The sequence below is a fragment of the Periplaneta americana genome, chromosome 7, assembly GCF_040183065.1.
Source record: "Periplaneta americana isolate PAMFEO1 chromosome 7, P.americana_PAMFEO1_priV1, whole genome shotgun sequence".
In the NCBI taxonomy this organism is placed as follows: Eukaryota; Metazoa; Arthropoda; class Insecta; order Blattodea; family Blattidae; genus Periplaneta; species Periplaneta americana.
In genome coordinates, this window is record NC_091123.1 from 145,998,266 (window position 1) to 146,019,354 (window position 21,089).

The following is a 21,089-nucleotide window of genomic DNA, read 5'->3' on the forward strand; positions in this document are numbered from 1 at the left end:
GATGATGGTGATTATTATGATGATGAAGGTGAAGAAGATGCAGAAAAAAAACCTACTCCAACATCCAGTAAAGCTATAGCCAATACTGATATTGTAAAAAAATATGTAAATCATTTAAAGTAGATGACCTTTTTGTTGTACAGGTAAACCAACTGGAAAGGGGCATTGTGAACTTGAAAAGCACAGTTGTACTAAAAAGCAAACAACACTTTTGGACTATTCGAAAAATTAAAATATGTCTAGTACATATGAAGGGTACACGGGAAAAACGATCAAGGTCCATCAAAAATCGAAATTGAGTTAATAATGCCATCTTATAGTGGAAAGGAAGTACTATCATGTGGTCTAGCTAGTAATAAGAAACCATCGTTCTTGACATTCCACTACATCAGTTTCTATTAAATACACACATAAGAAAGTATTAAGTGCTTAAACTTTAAAAGTCGTTTTTCTCGAAACTTTGTAAAATGGACCTTGATCGTTATTCCCATGTACCCTTTATATCTTTTGTGTTAAACCCCATTAAAAAAAAGTGCCTTGAAAAACGTTAAATAGAGGTTTTATTGTAAATCTGTGGCTTTGCACACAGATGCTAGGATTCATGAAATTTGAAATTTTTTGCATTAGTTTTCAAGTATACTTTTAACATTACTTTACTCTTTATCACACGAAACGGCGGTATGGCTGAAATAGGTTATTCTTTAAATATGCAACCGTTTGCACCAACTACATTAAATTCTGTTGTGTTCTGAAAATACACAATGTATGAAAACTTCGCAAAAAGAGAAATGGCAAACATTTGCTATCATCAAAATACATCTTACAAATGTTCGCGAATTCTAAAGCACTGTTTTGCAACTGTACCTGTGAAAACAATCGCAAAACATTTCATGTTGGCAATCCAAAAATTCATAGCTTTCCTTTCATAGGAGATCAACTACTGACTTACCATGTATCAAGGCTGTTACTGACATGCTTTCGGATTTAGTAAGAGGACCCAACTAAAAATTATTTGTGAATAATTAATATCCAAGTTAATTTTTTGTTTTAATGTGATAAGAAGACTAGTTTATGACATGAACTGAAAATAAAACTGACGGCAAATATTAGAATTATGAAAATATATTTGCGAGGATGAGTACTAGTGTCCTGCAGTGTTTGAACATGAGAGAGGCAATCGAGACATTACAAACTTCGTATGAAAAACTGAAAGCAAGATCTGTGCTAAATCCTTGTGCAGTTAAAACATGAAAAGGTGGGTGTGAAAGACAGCGAATACTTTCATAACAAGGTGTAACAAACACGACAGGCTTTCTTCTGCAGAGCAAATATCGAACTTCACCATACTCGACAAACTTGAATCGAACATATCGCCTGTAATGCACAGCACTAATGGATACAATTGTAATCTTGATGTGCTTTAGCAAAGATGAAGTAACACAATGCATTTTGTTTTAGTGTTAACTATCATTTTTTAAGCAGTGTTCACTATGCATTAAATATTACAAGATGACGATAAATGAATATTATATGAACAAGAACGAAAATGGTACATGAAGAGTACCAGCATTTCAAAACACACATCTCTCAGTGCGAAGTACAACATGCACTAGGCTTCTATCACCAATGTACAGCTTATGCTTATGTAACAGAATTTGCAAGAGAAGCTAGAATCTGGACGACTTTGGGTTGCTTTCTACGGAGAGCAGACTGTATCATTACGAATATAATGCCGATTCACTTCTGAGCTTAATTTATCTACACTCATATAGTTTTCCAATTTCGACATTATAAAGAACTGAACACTTTCTCCTCTCCCACTGAACTGCTTGTTACATGTAACTGTACCTACAGCAAGATACTGCATCACTCACCACAGATGACGAGCATTATACAGTAATGACTCAGCAGTACCCATTTCTACATCATGCTCAAAAATTCTCTCCTTTACATTTCAATTTCATTGCACATGTAACATGTTTAAAATCTGTAGAAGAATTAGTAAGGAGAGAATTCAAGGATGGAACAGGAGAAGAGAAAGAAAAGACTGTCAATGTAAAATTATGGAATGGGAAAGCCAGTGGCGTGCACAAAGGGGCATGCAGGTATGGAAATGGACAACCCTGAAGGACAGTTAATGCAATTCGATTCATCAGCCCTTTTTATACTGTGAGGAAAAGGAAACATCAGACACTAATATGACATTCAGTTCTCTCTGCATCATGAGGTGATTGATTCCCATTTCCATCCCTCAACACGACAGAAATAGTGCTGGAGTCTCAGAAGGATTGGATAGGATATGCAAGGACACGTTCAGACAGGAAATTGAGGCAGAGATTTGGCATCGTCCTCGCATTTACGTAGAACAACAGAGACTTTCGTGTTTTGTTGCTGCAATTATCCAATTGCTAACAAATTTTATTTCAATTGCCACAAGGCAATTTCATCAAATAAAAATGAGCCTATTAAATGTTTCAGTTTATTTTCCTTAATGAACTAAATACACATGACAAAGAACCTTAAAAACAAAAGCAGTGATCTAAACAAACCGATTCATGATATGTTCTCTTCACTTCAGCATTCTTGTAAATATTCAACACAAAAACTTCACTTTGCTGGTCACTTTACAGAAATCAAAACTATAAAATAATAAAAAAAATCAACCCAAAACATATCACAAAAAGTTTGGAATCGTTACCACTTTCGCAAAACAAGAAAACACTGACTTGCAAAACTTTCTATAAAAATCATACTATTGATTTGTCTTCAGGCAGCTTGCTCTATGTATCATGGAATAATAGAAATTGTACAAGAAAAATATAACAGTAATAATATTAATAATAATAATATAGTAGTAGAGTAATAATGAACTATTGAGACGATGATCCTAATGAATGTATCTAGAGTGAGATTTGTAAAGTACTTCGCATTTCTCTGCTGCTGAACTACAGAGAAGAATCACACTTACGTCAAACTTATGGCTAATTTAACTGTTCTGTCAAAAGACCTGCCACGGTAAAACCCCGTCAATAAGTGCCTGTTACAATTCAGTGCCAACCAACATTAAAACGAGGTCCTTACAGTGGCCCCCTCCATGAACAAATTTATACAAATCCACATATTAAAGAGGTTTCACCGTGCTCTACCCCTCTAAGTTGTGAGCTATTATTAACGTAAATAATATTTTGTCCTGTAATTATGTAACCTGTTGGCCGACACCCCAGCGCTGCGGAGCAGATGGTCGGGTGAGCAGGATAATGGGTGGACTCTAGTATGGAGCAAACTTGCTCCTCTCAGATTTTATCTTGCTATTATCCTGCGGGCCCAAACCTCCACCCGGGCTCCGCAACCTGGGGGTATAGGTCTTATGTGAACGGTGAACGCCTGTGGTCTGGACGGGGGCTGAGGCGCCCGTGCCCCCCAGAAGCTCCGTGAGCCCCCCCAGGGCGCTCAGACTCGAGAGTGCGTTGAGGGCGCCAGGTTTGGACAGCAGCTGGGCGAGGGGAATAGCACTGGCCAGAGGGGAGGCGGCCGCGGAGGAGGGACCACTCGAACTTGAGCCAGGGGTTGAAGTGCCCGGACCTCCGGGGGTGGCGGGATTTTGGGCCTCAAGGTTAGCTTTCTGCAGTTCGACACTGGGGGAAAAGAGACAACGGACATAATGGCAAGGATTAAAAAAATATACGAAATAATGTGGCCGCCGTGGGTGTATTTGTTGACCAGGAATCAGGAACAAGTCGCCCGGATGCGGCAAGGTGTGCAGGAAGGTGGTGCCTCTCCGTGTCTTGTCCCTAGACCCCAGAGCAAACAAATGCAGCCGCGAGCACCCACAGGAACAACACCATCTAAGAATGCCATTCAACCAAACTTTCTAATGCACTGTGTTATGCGGCCAAAACGAGCATCAACTGAGAGGCATTCTTAAAGGGGAGTTGGCACATGGCATTCGAAAAAAACACGACCATGTGCCCATCCAATTCTACCGAATTTAACTGTACAAACAGAATGAAGAAATACTGCAAAAACAGGTAACCAAAAACCACAATTTCAGCCCCCAAGCTGTGACATTAATTTTAGAGTTTAAAAATAAGTCATAGCACCCAGTGCTACTATAAATTTAGAAACCTCGAGGTCACACTTCAATGCAATGCTCGAACACCTCCCCAGTCCTAACTTCAAAACAAAAGCAAACAACACAAAAGGGAACCATGAGGAGGGCGAGGGGAGCACTGCAGAAAAGTGAGGGGGCAGAGATCGGGAAGAAGTTAGTGTTTTGTAACAAAGAACGGGAAATTGAGAGGTCCTCAACGCTGCAGAGTCACCGCTGTCTTGAGCTGCAAGTCTACAACACACTACTTGAGGACTGGGCCCCTACCTCATGTTGATCAGATACTGCGCCAGGGCCACTGCATCAGGGTTCCCCGTTATAGTGATGGTTCTGTCTGTGGCGCCACCTTCGCGCTCTTCACAGTTGGATATGCGGATCATGGCCCCACTGATTTGCCTGCAAAAAACGATAGCATTACTAATAAAAATGTACTCTGCTGTCAATGTAGACATTACAACTTGTTTTTCACCTGAAATTGCTTGTGAAGTTATTTAAGATGGTTAAATGAACTACTATACTACAGTAATTCTGAAGATATGTATAATTCATCATAATCAAATAGCAATGGGAGGCACTTCAACAATTCAAAACCAAGGGCACTAGTATGCTAACTACTTCAACAATAAAAATTCTTTTCTTCTTGGCAACTGATATTTTCAAATTACATTTTTTTTTTGGTTTGACTTGTCCATAGAATAAAATCATACAAATTTTCACATTAGTAGTACAATTTTTTCTAGATGCAGCTTTCAGGTTTAAAGAATAGGAGTTGCTGTATTAAAGTACTCATGAATAACGTTGTGTGTATATCACATTTACAAATAGTCAAAGCATTGTGGACTTTCACAAAACTCTACCACAAAAGATACTTTTCCTTTATAAATATAATAATTCTAAGAATGACACAAAGAATATGCATTTACTGTCAGCCACAATTTAAATAATTAAATTCACCCCATTCAGTGCTCTTAAGATTTGTGTTATCTGTCTGGCCTATTAAAAAAAGAAAAAAAAAAGAAAAAGAAAGAAAGAAGAATTTTCCAAACTGTTTCCCAATTTTTCTCTATAATTAATTTCATTGCTGAAAGAATTATGGCAATTAGGACAGAAATAAATATCTGCTAATATAATAAAAAATAATCTCAAATTGAAACATACCTGATCTCTGCAATCTTGGTGCCACCCTTGCCAATGATGCAGCCAATAAGTTCATTGGGGACAGTCATTTCATGTGTCTGCTGGTTAGCACCAGGTTGGTTGCGGCTCTGATTGTTGGTGCGAAGTTGGCTGCCAGCAAGAGCGGCAAGAGCTGTGCCAACAGAGAACACTGCTCAAAGAAATATCATACTTGTTACACCATCGGTGCAGCAAGCTTGCACGCCTTTTTGCTCAATATCACAAGTGGACAGCATAATTACCTGCAGGATTCAGGCCTCCTGTGTTGCCCGTGTTGAGGCCTCCCAAACCAAGAGCTGCCAAGCCGGCCAGTGGCGAATTGCCCATCCCCATCTTCTGGAAATATTCAAATATGGCGCACCTCCATACATCTCCGCCATATGGCAAACATCTGCACCGACACTCAGCATGCATTGCTCATGGACACAAGCTGTCAGCTACTGTCTCAATTGCGAGAAAACAGGGAAAGGGAAGGAAATGGCAGCAATGCAAAACTGCTTCTATATGTTGCACAATTTAAAATAAAACAAGAATCTTCTAATTAGCATCATCTCCATCATTTCTTAAGATTTCTGTATCTGCCTATTATAAACCTGGAACTACTTATTTTCATATGCTACATTCCCATAAACACAGTTAATATTCACCAACCCTCTTAACCACCCACCACCACTACTACTACTATGCTACTGTGTAGTTTCACTGTCCACAGCTATACTACAGTCTTCATCATGCAGTTTGTAAGATGGTAAAGGACAGTCATTCATCAATACCACTAATTGTTGTTTGTAAAAATACAATATTTGGTTTTATTAAAAACAGTCTAGACAAAGTGCTATCTAAATGGGTCAGAGTTTCCTGGGTCAAAACATGTTGACTCCTCACACAGTTTTTGTCTTGTACACTAGTCTCAATTTTCTAACCAGATTGGGCACTTTAGAATGACTAAGAACTTTCCCATTTGGAAAATTGTCTGTAAACCTTCTTTTCTCTTGCCAGGCAGAGTCCGTCAGTGCACAGGACAAATAACACTTACTGTTGTGTAGTAAACTGAGAGAAACCCATTCCAATCACATAATAACTACAAAAGAATTTTTGGCCTATACTGACTGTTAGCCCCAGAAGTAAATTAAACGTCCTTTCACAATCATTGAGTGAATGCAATTGTTTGTGTTTGTCTTGTATCGTTATTTCAAGTTCTGCAGAATAAGGTGCATAAGGGAAATTTGTAACATAGATGTGGAAGCAAAAAAGAAAATGAACTGAAAACACAGTGATTTGCTTCTTTAGAAGTACCAACTTTACGCCATAAAGTCACTATATACAGTCAAACCTCCATATAAAGATATTTGCGGGCCCTAGCAGAATGTACTGTTACATCAGGTTATTTTTGTATGAGGGTCTGTGATTTATTACATAGGATAAAAAGTGCAAGCAGAGTACCATTTAACCTACAGGATAATACTAGGAGGTAACATGTAAAGGAACTAAATACAATAAATCACACATTTATGTACTTCCATACTGCATACATCTATTTTTGAAACTTTTCTTTGCTTTTTGCTCTTAATAGCCTCTTTGATAAACACCGACCTTAAAGATTCCAAAGCAATTAGTTGTTCCTTTGTAATACATTGAAGACAACTTCCAACACACTGAATTGTTCTGTTGAGTCCAAGGAGTTCTAAATAACATACTTTTTTGGTTCCAACATCACCATCATCACAATCATATACGGAATCTTTATCTTCGCTGCCTTTTATCTTCCCATCCCTCAATTCTGCAATTACAGACTCTCCATAAACACTGATTCACCATCATCCACTGACACATAAACTATTTTATTGTAGCACTGTCTACATCATCTGAAACTGCCGTCTTCAATTGTTTTCGTGCGAGATCAAATTTGCCGCTCATAACACCGTCCTCAATTTCTTTCATTTTTGTAAGAAAAGTAGCCAATGTAGATTGTGAAAATTTTTATTTTTGTGAAACTGCTGCCTGTTTCATTCCTTCATCCAAATCTTTAAATGCAGCCAATTTAGTTTTCAAACTTGATTTCCGTTTAGCAGAAGCCATCGCAATGCGTACTCACTCCCAACTCATCACCTGTACACTGGAAAATAACTAGAAAGGCAGATTACACGTCCATGCCTTTGAAGAAATTTCCACTCTTGGGTCAAGAATGTTTTAACTGTTACCGTCCTCAAGACCAAGCTGCCAATTTACAAAAAACCTTGAAGTTAAAAATGCATATCATTGTAACAGGGCGTTTCTAAAATTGCTTCATCACTATAGTGAGGGATATTTAATGTTATTTATATAGGAAATTTGCCGGGACCATAAAAAATATAGTTTAATGCAGGTTTATCATTATATCGATCTTCATTATACGAAGGTTTGGCTGTATATATAAAATTTGTATTGTAACGATAACGGCACATACACACATCTTGAACTGTCCTTCTCATTTGATATCTTGTATGGTGTTAAAAATGACCTCCCCTTTGACATTCAACACTATTCACTCTAACATTTCAAATATGGCTATAACCTTTCGGTGTATTTAACTGTGACTGTGGGACACTTATTTTTGTACACTTTTTCATTAAGTAGGCCCTAACAGAAGAAATCTGACAGTGCTAAATCTGAGTACTTTTAAAAATTACACAGATAAAAATAAATTATGATCAGATAATTTGTCTGCGAGACCAGTCACACCACACATTAACTTCTTTCCACTGTAAAAAAGCATATTCTTCATCTATGAAAGAATGAAAGAAAAAATCTGCAGAATTTGCAGTAACAAACACTGAAACCATGGAGGGAGGGAGAGGGGGAGGGAGGAGGGAGAGGGAGAGCGAGAGATACATTTTTTGTGGCCCTTGGAAGTAATACTCGATTGAAATGAACATCACATATTCTGGTCTCTAGTTTCACTTTTTCATAGCTCTTTGACAAACTGAATATGTTTGGTCTCCTGGGAAAGTCTTAATGATTCTAATGGTGATACTTTCAACAGTTCCTTTACATTTCGCATTCTATGATAAGATGGTTTCTGGCCTCCTGAATGCTGAATGACAAATCTTTTGAAGTAAATTTGAGATTGACTGTTATAATAGGGGGAATATTCCTTCCATCATCAAGGCAACCACTATTCATCCCAACTGGTTTATGTTGTCATCATAACAACTGCGCAATATCTGACTGCCTGCTTCCCTTACAACATTTTGAAGGCATACTTTGTCCACAAAAAAGGGTTTCGAAATGCCCTTTGGCATGATTTAAATAAACCGAGTTAAGATAAGAACTACACTGTTCATTTGTGTATATCTTTATTACACAACAACCAATGTTATAGTAAATTAAGTTTGAATGAGTCAAAATCAAGAGAAGTCTAAGTATGTTGAAAACTATATAGATCTATCATAAAGTTCAAATTTCGTGTATATAAATTTTCATTACCAATTAGTATAACTGCTTAGTAATTTCATTTCAATTCATTCTGTGTTACCCAACAGTACAGTACTACAGTAGTTTTGTCCTCTGTGGGCTATTGGATACCGTGCTTCCATCTTCTACATTCAACTATAGTTAAGAACAAACGAAAACAATTCGAAGTATATTATAACTTCCTATGAGAAGTGTATGTGGCCTAGGCCATACTTCGCACGAAACTGAGTCATAAAATTATTATTTGAAAGAAAGCAATAAGCACTTCCAATGCCACATTTAAAATACATGGCGATAAACTTCAAGAACAGAAGGAATGTGACACATAATGAATAAGAGAAGAAACATTTCCCAGGTTTTGACCTAACATCAATCTCTGAACAACTCATCCAAAATCCTTCAATTTCCTCTACACTACACTTTTCTGCTCAAATCAAGTCATAAGATCAGCATGCAGGATTCTTCTTATGTGGCAGGGAAGCAAATCTGCAGTTACTGAAAAAAATAAAAAATATAAACCTCAGACAACAGACTTGGACCCTGTTTCTATGATATTTATGTGTTTTGAATCTTACAACCATTATCACTTCATGGATTAGCAGACACACACATTCCGTTCACAATTCACGTTTCACTATCAGGTACGAATTAATAGTGCAAAGACTGCAATTTCCATTCTTTGTAAATGACCATCTGTTTCCACAACAGAATTTTTTTTTAAATTTAATGAATAAATTTTTAAATTATTGTCTAATATTTTTGTTTCCTATTTTGTCCATCCTTGTGTATCACATCTCCATTCTTTAGATATTTAAATTCTGTGCTGTTTCCTTTGTTTATATTTAGTATATAACAGTCTGAGGCAAATATACACACAAAATTAACCATTTTATTACAAAATTAATATAAATTTGGAGGAGGGAAACGAGAACAATGTTGATCTGTTTCATGTAATGAAAATAGTATAGCTGACAATACGTCAGAGAAATTAATTATCGTCTTAGATCTAGAGCAATAACTGATCTTCATCTTTTCATTTACTACCTCATTGTATTTGATGTATATTTTTCGTGGTCCCACCTAAACCAATAAAAAAAAACATACTTGAAGGATGGTAAATGTTAACGCACTTAACAGTACATCTGTGCTTATACTTAGCTACAGAGATAAATCAACCTCAGGAGAAGCAGATACAACACTATATGCATGTCATCACTAACATAGAGTCTATTTCTTGCTTTTTGTTTTAAAATTCGTCATTGTTGCAAAATCCTTCCAACACAAGTTGTTGGAAATATTCATGCAAATAAAAAGATCACAAATGACAGTAATTTTATAATGACCTAAAAATTTAAGTCTGACAAAACATTTTGAGGGATATTTCTTGGAAAAAAGCTGACCACAAATCCTCCAGTCTGGTGTCATGACTTACATATCCAATGAAAACAGATTTCCAGTCCACTCTGTGACCTATCCTTATAATTTCGGGGGGAAAAAAATGACTTGATTAATTTTTAGAGCAATTCTAAGTGCTCGTCCATACTTGTAATGTCATCAGTGTAAATGAAGCATTTTCCTACAAGAATTCACATAAATTCCTAAATGGATCAACATTTTTACTTTTTATCTTTGCTGCTTTACCAAGATAACTGGCACAGTCATGTCAGACTATGCCTACAGCAAGAATCCCTCAAACAGTCTTGAATTACATACCAGCGGGCGAAAGATCACTAGGACGCCCTATGAAAATATGGAACGAAAATGTTGTAGGCTGGAACAGTTCTTTTTAGGATATTACCTGTTAGGAGGAGGAGGAGGAGGAGGAGGAGGAGGAGTAGGAAGAAGATAATGATGATCTTTGCTGCAATGCTAAGACCTCTTTTTGGAATGAATTTTCTTAGCATGATCAAAATGAGAGAAGTAATCTCTTTGCATTGATAAACATGAAGATTTAAATTAAGTATGTCAGCCAAGTAGGCTAGGTTTAAAATCAATTTTGAGTTAAAAAGGGTTTGTGTATGGCGAGGCTTTACTGCTTAACATAATAAGAAGCACTCATGGTGTAGTTAAACTCCTTGAAAGACACCTTATTCTTGAAAGCCAAGGAACTTCTAACTTGCTACTTAAAGACTTTCCTTGAACTACTAGTCCCAACTGCTTTCCACTAAATGTATGTAAATTTAAAAAATCTTTCTCCTGAAGGTTCTGAAGCATGAGTCATGACAATGGCAGTGAAACTTGATGTAGTTTGGGGAATTCTAAGGGCTTCACTCTTAAACTGAAGTGACCAAAATGCACAGCCTTCAATCCACTGCACTTGTCTGAAAGTAACTCAGTTTTTGTGCCTTTCAAACTCATTTGTACACCTCTTCGAAAGACACTATATTCCCAAGCCATATGATTATTTCGGTTAATATACTATACCAGTAAACATGCACATTTTAACGCAAAGGATATAGTAAATATCTTCAATAGAAAAAGAGTAACTTCATTTTCAGTGATAGGTATTCAGATTGCTATCTCAACTCTTGCATGTAGGAGTGACTGGAAATAAGGTAACTAACAATTTTACAGAGTGAAGGAGAGAAATGCACTGAGACAGTAAATCGAACCACACTTAGCAAAAATAAAATATACAAGAATTAAATATCTTGTCGAAATTAAAAAAAAAAGTTTTCATTAGTCCTACTACCAGCTAGTGACATTTGACATGAGCAGCGCAAGTACTTTCAAGTGCAGATGTGTCGGTGCAATGTTTTACTTTCTTAACCTCCTCAACACCCTACATAGTTATCTATCCGCTGGCTTCTGGCAGAAAGGAGAGGTTCTCGGCGGATAAAAACCAAGGCTAGGGCAGAAAAATTCCACACTACATCATAACAATACTAAAGTAACACAACCATGTAAATGTCCACACTTGTACAAATAAAAAATACAACAGTGTTACCAGAACATAAACTCTGTTAAGTGTGTTGGGTAGGGTCTAACAACAACGTCCTGGTGTTCGCTCCAGATGGGAGATCTGGGCTGTCCCTCTGTGAATAGACTGTGCATCAAATTTATCAACTCTCTGTCCTAGTGAAACCTCAGTAATCCAATCTAATGCTGGTTGTACATGCTGGTCACACATGCAGATTAGAAAGGTTTCACATCTTACCTCCTGATCCGCCATCTCTACAAGGACACGTGCACTTGCTACGCTTACCTGCAGTTGGGAGAGCAAGTCTACAGGGAAGGGGCACAACAAACAGAAGTGTGGACACTTACATGAGCAGAAACTAAAGCACTAGAATCAGTCATATCCTGGCCTGCGCAGGCTGTCGGCCGGGCAACCCCGTTGGGTGACCCCTCCCCTCTGAGGTCAGTGCGATCGGCTTACCGAACAGGTAAACAAATTTCACCCCACTTAATTTCTTGTGCCACTTAACAAACAAGAGATGGTGTGCGAAAAAGATCACGGAAAAAAAGCCATGCACAATGTATGTTATCTGTTTCCCCATGTATAAATTTTCTCGGTCACTGGGAACAGGTGGACCTGCGTGGAATGGGTCGATTGAGTGCCAGAAGAGGAGCTCCAACAAAGCAGCAGAATTTGTAACTAGAAAAAAGATCCTTAAGCTGACATGACACCACAGTAAGCTAACTTAAAACACATCAGTCTCACACTACCATACCAAACTAGGGGTCTCGGTGAGACGGTGTATTCACGGATGCCACACCAACAGCACAGAGGAATGCGCCGCCTTTCATCTTCTTGCGAATACATAGTAGGCTCCCGCCCCACTGCGTGTTAGAGTGGCATCCTGTCAAACTGTACAAACATGAGGGCGGGAAGGAAGACACAAGTTTGAGCGAGATGCAAACTCCTTGCTGCATGGCAGAGGTCAAGCGAATCAGCATGCAATGACGGGAGTTGGCACCTCCGACTAATACGTTAACAAGCTCCAGGTCCCAGGGCCACACAAGACTAGCAAGCAGATGTTAGTTGCACCACACCCTGGAAGCTGCAGCAACAGACACCGGAGGAAACACTCGCCACGCCATGTCTAATGCAGTCTTTGTGGCCTGCAAGTGTTTCCTCCGCTTGGCATTCTGGGTGAGGTGAGGGGTTATAACAGAATAGTGTGTACATGTGTGTGGGGGAGGGGGTTAGCTGCACCCAAAGACTTACGTCGGCAGCCGCCAGATGCGCGGGCGGTAACGCAGCTTGCAAGTGTCCGTTCTTCAGCAGCGGATCTGCCGCCAGCCCCGCGGTATGGAGGAGTGGGGAGGGGGGCAGGCCCAACGGGGTGTGTCCGGCGGCAACCGGAGCCAAGCCCGGGAACAAGGGCATTGTACTTACGTCGGCATGGGCAGGCACGGCATAGTTACCCTGGATAGTGTAAGCTTGTCCGCCGGCTAGGATCACTGGCCCAGCCACTTGGGGTTTGGGACGATAGGGAATCGTGGCACCTTTAGGAGGGGACTGCAACAGATAAACACACACAGTCAGTTAGGGAACTGTAGTGGCAGCAGAGCTCCGCACCCATTCTTTAGGACTCAAGCTTACCTCGAGCATGACACAACAGATGTGATAGATACACTGTGTGATGGCCTCACTGGTGCCGGATATGGTGACAGCACGCTCTGTCGAGTTGGGCAGCATCTCTGATGCCACCTGTATTGACGCTCCTGTCACCTCGCGGATCTCCTTGATTTTGGAGCCTCCCTTTCCAATAAGGGAGCCACACTGTGATGCAGGTACAATGAGACGTAGAGTGATTGGGGGACGAGGGATGCCCGATCCATTTGGAGCCCCCTGCATCTCCTGGAACTGGAAACACCACTGGGGGTTCACACCACCTTATTAGCAATGAACATCGAGTTTCCACCTTCACTACTGCAAAGCCGAGGAAAGTGAGTGAAACCAAATTAGCACTGCAATCGGTTTTCAATGTAATAACTGACCTTGATGAGAAAAATAAACTAAAAGGTATCGTTCCAGTTCATTAAGACATTACAGTACTTTCCCACATCTTCAGTACCGCGCATCTTTAAGCCTTACCTCTTCGAACTTCTTGCAGATAAGTGTGAACGCCTTAAAGATGGCATTTGTCGGTCCAGTGACTGTAACAATACGTTCAGGACACGAGCCATCGGAGATGTTTATCTTGGCACCTGACTGTAAAGCAACATTACAATTACATTACTTTCATCCATAATTCCAATCTGCACCACTTAATAAGAGAAGTGAAGCAATTACTGTACTCTGATGATACCCACTACATCACCATCACCATCATCAATACGAAAAAAAAAAAAAAACACTAGTCCAAACAGTTTTACCTACTTCGTCAACAATATCAGCAATGAATTTAATTAACATTCTTGTTATCCAGCTTTTCCCCTTCCCTTCATTTTAAGCAGTGTTGCAGTTTACCATCACATGAGACCACACCAAATAAAATATTGCGTAACTACCACACATAATGCAAAGCAACTTATTATTTCTTCCTACAGTGACCTACTCAGTATCCTATTGGAATTTTAACTGACAAAATTATTTAAAATGCACACAAATTCAGGAAATCTAAAACCTGCCACACACGCACAGTCTTGAAATAACTACTGAAGCTTTCCTGGCGACGTGATAATTCGAAATTTTCTCGGGCTTCCAGCCAGGTCATAAGTTGGTGATCCACCGACGTTTCGAGGATGTTCATCTTCCTCATCTTCAGGGTTAAGTGAAGCACTTAACCCTGAAGATGAGGAAGATGAACATCCTCGAAACGTCGGTGGATCACCAACTTATGACCTGGCTGGAAGCCCGAGAAAATTTCGAATTACACACAGTCTTGTTCATAGATTTACTTGTACATTACTTGTTGTCATGCATGACGGAGTGTGCAAGACGATTTATCAGTTGTGTTTCTTCAATTGTTTGGCATGAATAGAATCAAGCTCTGCCTGAAATTTTGCTGCATGCTGCATGCACATGCACACTGAAGAGGACGGAGCTTAATAGGCGGTAATTACGATTTGCATCTAGTCTTTTCAAGGGATATGACTGATTTAAGATTAATTTCAAGGGAATTTTTTATTGATTTAATTAATTTATACAAAAACAACCCATGTCTTTGGAAAATAAAGTAAAATGAATATTCAGTCTCTATAAGGCTAAAAATTGTGTAGTCTATGCGGACGACATAATATTAATGGCCAGAACCCAATCATCTTTAATTGAAATTTATAAACTACTAAAGAATGAATACCTACAATATGGCCTAGTAATAAATATTCAAAAAACAAAATATTTAAACTGTATAAGAAATAAAAATAACCTAGATCAGGGATGTTAAAGCACCTATATTACATGTTAATATTACAAGCAATACAAATCCAACAAGATTCACTTTCAGCAAGATAAAGTACAATCATTGCTCTTAAGAAAATGTGCAGGTCCTTGAGAGCATGCAATGCAGGTGCTTTGACATCCCTAACCTTGACAATTTACTGATTAATAACGAACACACTGAACGAATTAATTCTTTTAAATTTCCAATTCACTACAGACTAAAGCACGGAGATACACTATCACCTTTACTTTTTAACTTTGCTCTAGAATATGTCATTAGGAAAGTCCAGGATAACAGAGAGGGTTTGGAACTGAATGGGTTACATCTGCTGCTTGTCTACGCACATGACGTGAATATGTTAGGAGAAAATCCACAAACGATTAGGGAAAACGCGGAAATTTTACTTGAAGCAAGCAAAGCGATAGGGTTGGAAGTAAATCCCGAAAAGACTAAGTATATGATTATATTTCGTGACCAGAATATTGTACGAAATGGAACTATAAAAGTTGGAGATTTATCCTTCGAAGAGGTGGAAAAATTGAAATATCTTGGAGCAACAGTAACAAATATAAATGATACTCGGGAGGAAATTAAACACAGAATAAATATGGGAAATGCCTGTTATTCGGTTGTGAAGCTTTTGTCATCCAGTCTTCTGTCAAAAAATCTGGAAGTTAGAATTTATAAAACAGTTATATTACTGGTTGTTCTGTATGGTTGTGAAACTTGGACTCTCACTTTGAGAGAGTAATAGAGATTAAGGGTGTTCGAGAATAAGATGCTTAGGAAAATATTTGGGGCTAAGAGGGATAAAGTTACAGGATAATGAAGAAAGTCACATAATGGAGAACTGCACCCATTGTATTCTTCACCTGACATAATTAGGATCATTAAATTCAGAGTTTGAGATGGGCAGGACATGTAGCACATATGGGCGAATCCAGAAATGCATATAGTGTGTTAGTTGGGAAGCTAGGGGGAAAAAGACCTTTGGGGAGGCTGAGACGTAGATGGGAGGATAATATTAAAATGGCTTTGAGGGAGGAGGGATATGATGGTAGAGACTGGATTAATCTTGCTCAGGATAGGCACTGATGACTGGCTTATGTGAGAGTGGCAATGAACCTCCGGGTTCTCTAAAAGCCACAAGTATCTAGGCACAATATTAAATGGTAATAACTTCATTGAGGTAAAAATCAAAGCAAGAGTAATATCAGGAAATAAAGCCTATTAGGCAAATTTACATCTGTTCAAGTATATCTAGTAAAGCAAAACTGATGCTATAAAGACATAAAAAGACTCACAATAGCATATGTGTGTGAAACATGGGTACTTAAAGAAGCAGATACCCAAAAATTATTAGTATTTGAAAGGAAACTATTGAGGAAAATATATGGGCCAATGAAAGAGATGGAAGTTGGAGAGTTCGGAGAAATAATGAATTATATATACTATATAAAAATGGAAACACTGAAGAGTTCGGGCAGAAGAAGATGTCAGACGATAGACGACACTAAGATATATGGATCATATGTGGAGACAAAGAGGAAGGCAGAAAATAGGAATGACTGAAGAAAGCTGGGTTTGCAGTGAAAGACCTGCCTTTGGGCAGAACACAATGAATGAATATTAATTTCATTATATCACAAAGATTAAGATGGTTCTGTCATATAATCAGAATGTCAGATGACAGATTAGTCAAAGAAATATTCAAATGGACACCATTAGGAAGAGCAGAGGAAAGATAAAAAATCAGATGAGAGGATGATATAATAAACCACCTGAAAGAAATAAAAACTTGAAGAGTATATACAGAAGATGGGCCATAAATATAAACAAAAGGCTTATGTGGAAAATGACAGAAACAATTAAATGTTTTGTGGACTGCACTGTGGTCGTCTTGCACTGCAACTTAAATTTGTACATGTAAATCCATGATCAAGACAGCAGGTTTAACATCTTCTCAATATGTCTCTTGTTCGTGGATATAATTTCAACTAAAAATTCGTTTTGCTGTGCTAAAATCTCATAAGTCACCCATACAAGTAAAGTTAAATTGTCATAACGACTGAAAAGTGCAATGTTGTAGGCATTTGGCAATCATGTCAACTGTAAATAGAAGTTGCAGAGACTGAATAACACACACAACAAGACTCACTGTAAGAATTGCACTATTTACCATAGTAGAATTCTAAATTTTCTACATTTATTTGTTCCCAAATCACTACTTTAATCAGAGTGTCGACCACCGTGTGAGCCACTTGAACACCTACAATGGAATTTATGGTAGATTTGAGATTGCATTTGCGAAGAGCTATAAACCTCCATGTGCATCAGCCTAATGACTATTTGTATGCCTCTGAACACCAACACTGTTAACCCACTTCCAAGTTTTAACATACTTAAAGTCTTTTAGAACTTGCCATGCAATGCTCAGAGGTAATTTATATATTCATAATCCCAGCACCACTGATCACTGTGGTAACATCTGTGAGGAAGTGGGTTATGTAAAGGAGATCGAAACACAAAAATTCATTTTTCATTCTTAATTGATAAATTTAAAGGAGAAGAAATTAACTGCAATGAGTCTTAGTTATGCACTTCTGGATGCAGTAGATCTCCAAATACAACGAAGATAACAATTGTAGTTTGATGTCATTGGATCAGACTCCACACTGCTTGTGCTATAAAAGTTCACAAAGCAGCAGTTTCTCGATCAGCTGCTTCTACTGACAGCCAATAGTAAATTACCATGGCTTCAAACCAAATTTGTCCATATCAGTATCAGTCAGAAAGGAAGACGGTGATATTACATTTTTCATGTAATGTTGATCAGTTTATTAACTTCTCACAGTCTGCTTTTTCCAAATCACCTATCATCATTCTCCTCTGCAATAGATCAAAATCAATTACTTTACCCCAATTTAAATTAATAACTGAATAAATGAAATACTTCACTGAAAACTTAGAGGTCATACTAACCACCTCCTCCTAATCATATTGATTTATAATCATTTTTTAATAATGTAAACACTTTAATCTTTATTACTCCCAACATTTCGTAATGACTGGGAGGTGTTATAATGTGGATAAGACTTTGAAAATTTTGATAAATTTATTGATTTACAGGATTGAAATTGGTTCAAACAATATTTCAGAAAGTAAGTATGCACTTGGTATTATTACATTGCCTTCTGGTTCCCCCCCCCCCCCGACTTTTTTGTGAATGTCATATAAACACATTGTCAAAATCACAAACTGTTTTAACACGCATCATGTCATTACCGTAATAAGATTTTATTTTAATTTTGTTTCTACATACAGGGTGATTCACGAGGATTTACTGCTACTTACGGAGCTTATTTCTGAAGAGGTTTTGAGCAATAAACAAAATGTTCTATTCTCAATATTTACAGAGTTACGTTTCGTTATTGGAATGGATTGCTGTGAACAAGGCGTGATCTTGGCTAGCGAGCAGCCAGTGCGAGCACGTGACAATGTCTTGTCAGCACCGTTTCACTGATGGGGTTTGTGGTCAATGAGACAATGAGTCAGATTGTTGCCTTCGGTTGCGAATGTTGTGGAGTTTGTTCCAACAAGCAGTCCATGTATCAATTCATGTACGAATCATGGATTATCTTATGCGCATGCGCTGGTTGGGCATCTGCTGTGGGCTTGAAACAGAACTGGATGATGTTGGAACGCTTTTTTGGATCACTGTGTACTAAATCCAGAGATGCTATAGCTGTGATCATCTTTGACTGAGAAAAGGCTGCATAATTATCGTTTCACAGCTAATTCAAATTGCAGAAAATAGAATTTCTATAATGTTCTACAAAAAGGTAAAAGATATGGAAAGTAAGAATTCCGCTTATTCGATGTCGTGTAATGGGGGATTCTTTTATCTAAAGAGAAAAAAATAGTTTTTTTTATTAATTTATGTACTTTAATCAAAGTTGCATGTTCAAAATGTAATTAACTATTTCAATACCCAAATACTTTTCATTCTCTTTATTTTTGGCGAAATTTAAATTAAATCTCTAGTTTTATTATTCGTCTGCACTATCATTTTCCATCTTAACTCATTGATATGAACAGAAAATCATGTTTGTCTTTCTTTAGCATCCAGGAGATGTCGGTGAGCATATACATAGGATGGATGAAGGATCTTGTCTACCAAACGAAGTCACAAACACATGATAAGATACTTGCACACGTCATGCATGCCGCTACAGAAATCAAAGATAGCCATATGCAGTTACGTAGAGCGATGAATGCTGTTCACAAGTGTGCAGCCAAGTGTATCAAAGCAGACGGCGACATTTTTTAAAATGTGTTGTAAACTCTCTAAGACTATACATTAGGATGCAAATTTTAACTGCATAGAATCAAGCCGGTGGAAGTGGTGTGATTTGTACTAATTGTTGTCATAAGTATGTAGCAATAACGTAATTTTCTAGTTAAAAATTTAAAAAGATATTTGTACGAAGCAACTAAGGAGTTCACAGCACATTTTTAGCTTCAGAATACTTGCCAATTAAAGAAATGATACTTCTGAATATTTTTTCACCTTAAAACCAAAGAAGAAGGTATTTTACAAACAATTTCACATTAGTGTAACTCTGTAAATATTGAGAATAGGACATTTGTTTATGACTTTTTTGCTCAAAATGTCTTCAGAAATAAGCTCCATAAGTGGCGGTAAATCCTCGTGAATCACCATGTATATTACACTACTTTAAAAGAAAGAGTAACATGTTTAAGTGACAATAAAATATTCTACTTTGGGTTCAGTATCTTAAGACATTTCTAATGACTCTTCTTCACTGTCATCAGGCAATTCTGGATCACAGAAGTTAATACTTAAAACCTTATGCTGTAAACAATCCTCTAATATTTTCTTATTAATTTCTGGCTCTGATTCAAGGAATTTTCATGCAATTTCACGGTTTCACGACATATGACTGTATTTCTGCAGTCTATGTCAGCATGCCCGCATACATCTCACTTGATATGTGTCAGAGGAACAACAATTGTTTGTATACATCATTCTGAAATCTGATTAGTGTAATATGTTACTAGTAAGAGATATATGCAATGGAGGGGGGGAAATGAACTGACCATCCTACCATCCTGGCTTAGTTTCCTCATGAGTAATGTCTTGTTGGTGCTACTTGTGAGGTTCAGACCTGTCTCCAGACAATTGACTAGACAACTAACCATACTATTCCTCGTCTTTTACTTTTTGAAGGACAAAGTTGATGCTGGGAGCTAAGTCTATCTTCATTCTGGAATACACTCAGTAAAACACTATCTTTCACAGTCTGATGGTAAGAAATGCTCCTGGCTTAATGACATTTTCATTTTACAATAATTTTATTTTCATAACTAGTCACCTTTAAATATAAGCAACACATTCGAAACCTTTCACTAGAACAAATGTTTTTTTCTTTTTAAAAAATTCAACCCAATTTTCACAGCTCTTTGGCGATTTATATCAATTCGGAAATCTATGAAAATTGATGTTTTTACTTTCACACCCCTCAGATTTACTTTTTATGTTACAGCGATACACACAGTACAATGACATTTTCTCCCCTCATTTAAAACATAACTAAAAAGTGACACTTAAAACGTAATTGAAAAAAATAAGATGGAAGGTATATACTCTAGGTATAAAAGTTGCAGCAACACAACTCTACAAGGAAACATTGCCTAGCCAGCTGCATACCAGCGGTCTTGGATCCAATGACGTCATGGTCACTTCCATTTCCTCTTGTCATTGGCAAACACATAGAAGAAAAAGTATACTAATCTATGTAGGTACAGTAATTTTACAAGCAATATGATTATTGTGTTTCAGTCTCCTTTAACCTTCTTTATTTTGGGATACGGTTCTTCTACACAACGTAAATATTTACGTCACTTACTGAACTCAAACATAGTAAGCATTGTCCAGCAATGTTGAAAGAAGTCAGGAGTCGTATTTGTTAGAATTGTAACAGAGTACAAGTAAC

At 37.7% G+C, this 21,089-nt stretch overlaps 1 protein-coding gene across 15 annotated transcripts in view; it reads right to left on the reverse strand.

Moving 5' to 3' along the window:
- mub (poly(rC)-binding protein mub) overlaps window positions 1-21,089 on the reverse strand; it is a 155,149-nt gene that overhangs the window by 12,422 nt on the left and 121,638 nt on the right. For 2 of the 15 annotated variants that reach the window (XM_069831466.1, XM_069831468.1), the window contains exons 4-10: window positions 13,782-13,898; window positions 13,287-13,550; window positions 12,909-13,202; window positions 5,527-5,620; window positions 5,267-5,435; window positions 4,376-4,504; window positions 2,466-3,635 (exon numbers count right to left, since the gene is read on the reverse strand). In XM_069831466.1, the coding sequence (XP_069687567.1) occupies window positions 3,269-3,635; window positions 4,376-4,504; window positions 5,267-5,435; window positions 5,527-5,620; window positions 12,909-13,202; window positions 13,287-13,550; window positions 13,782-13,898 (1,434 nt within the window). In that variant the 3' untranslated portion in view covers window positions 2,466-3,268. Of the gene's footprint in view, window positions 1-2,465; window positions 3,636-4,375; window positions 4,505-5,266; window positions 5,436-5,526; window positions 5,621-12,908; window positions 13,203-13,286; window positions 13,563-13,781; window positions 13,899-21,089 lie in introns of those variants that run through there. The other 13 variants (XM_069831463.1, XM_069831464.1, XM_069831475.1 and 10 more) reach the window with 12 other exon arrangements.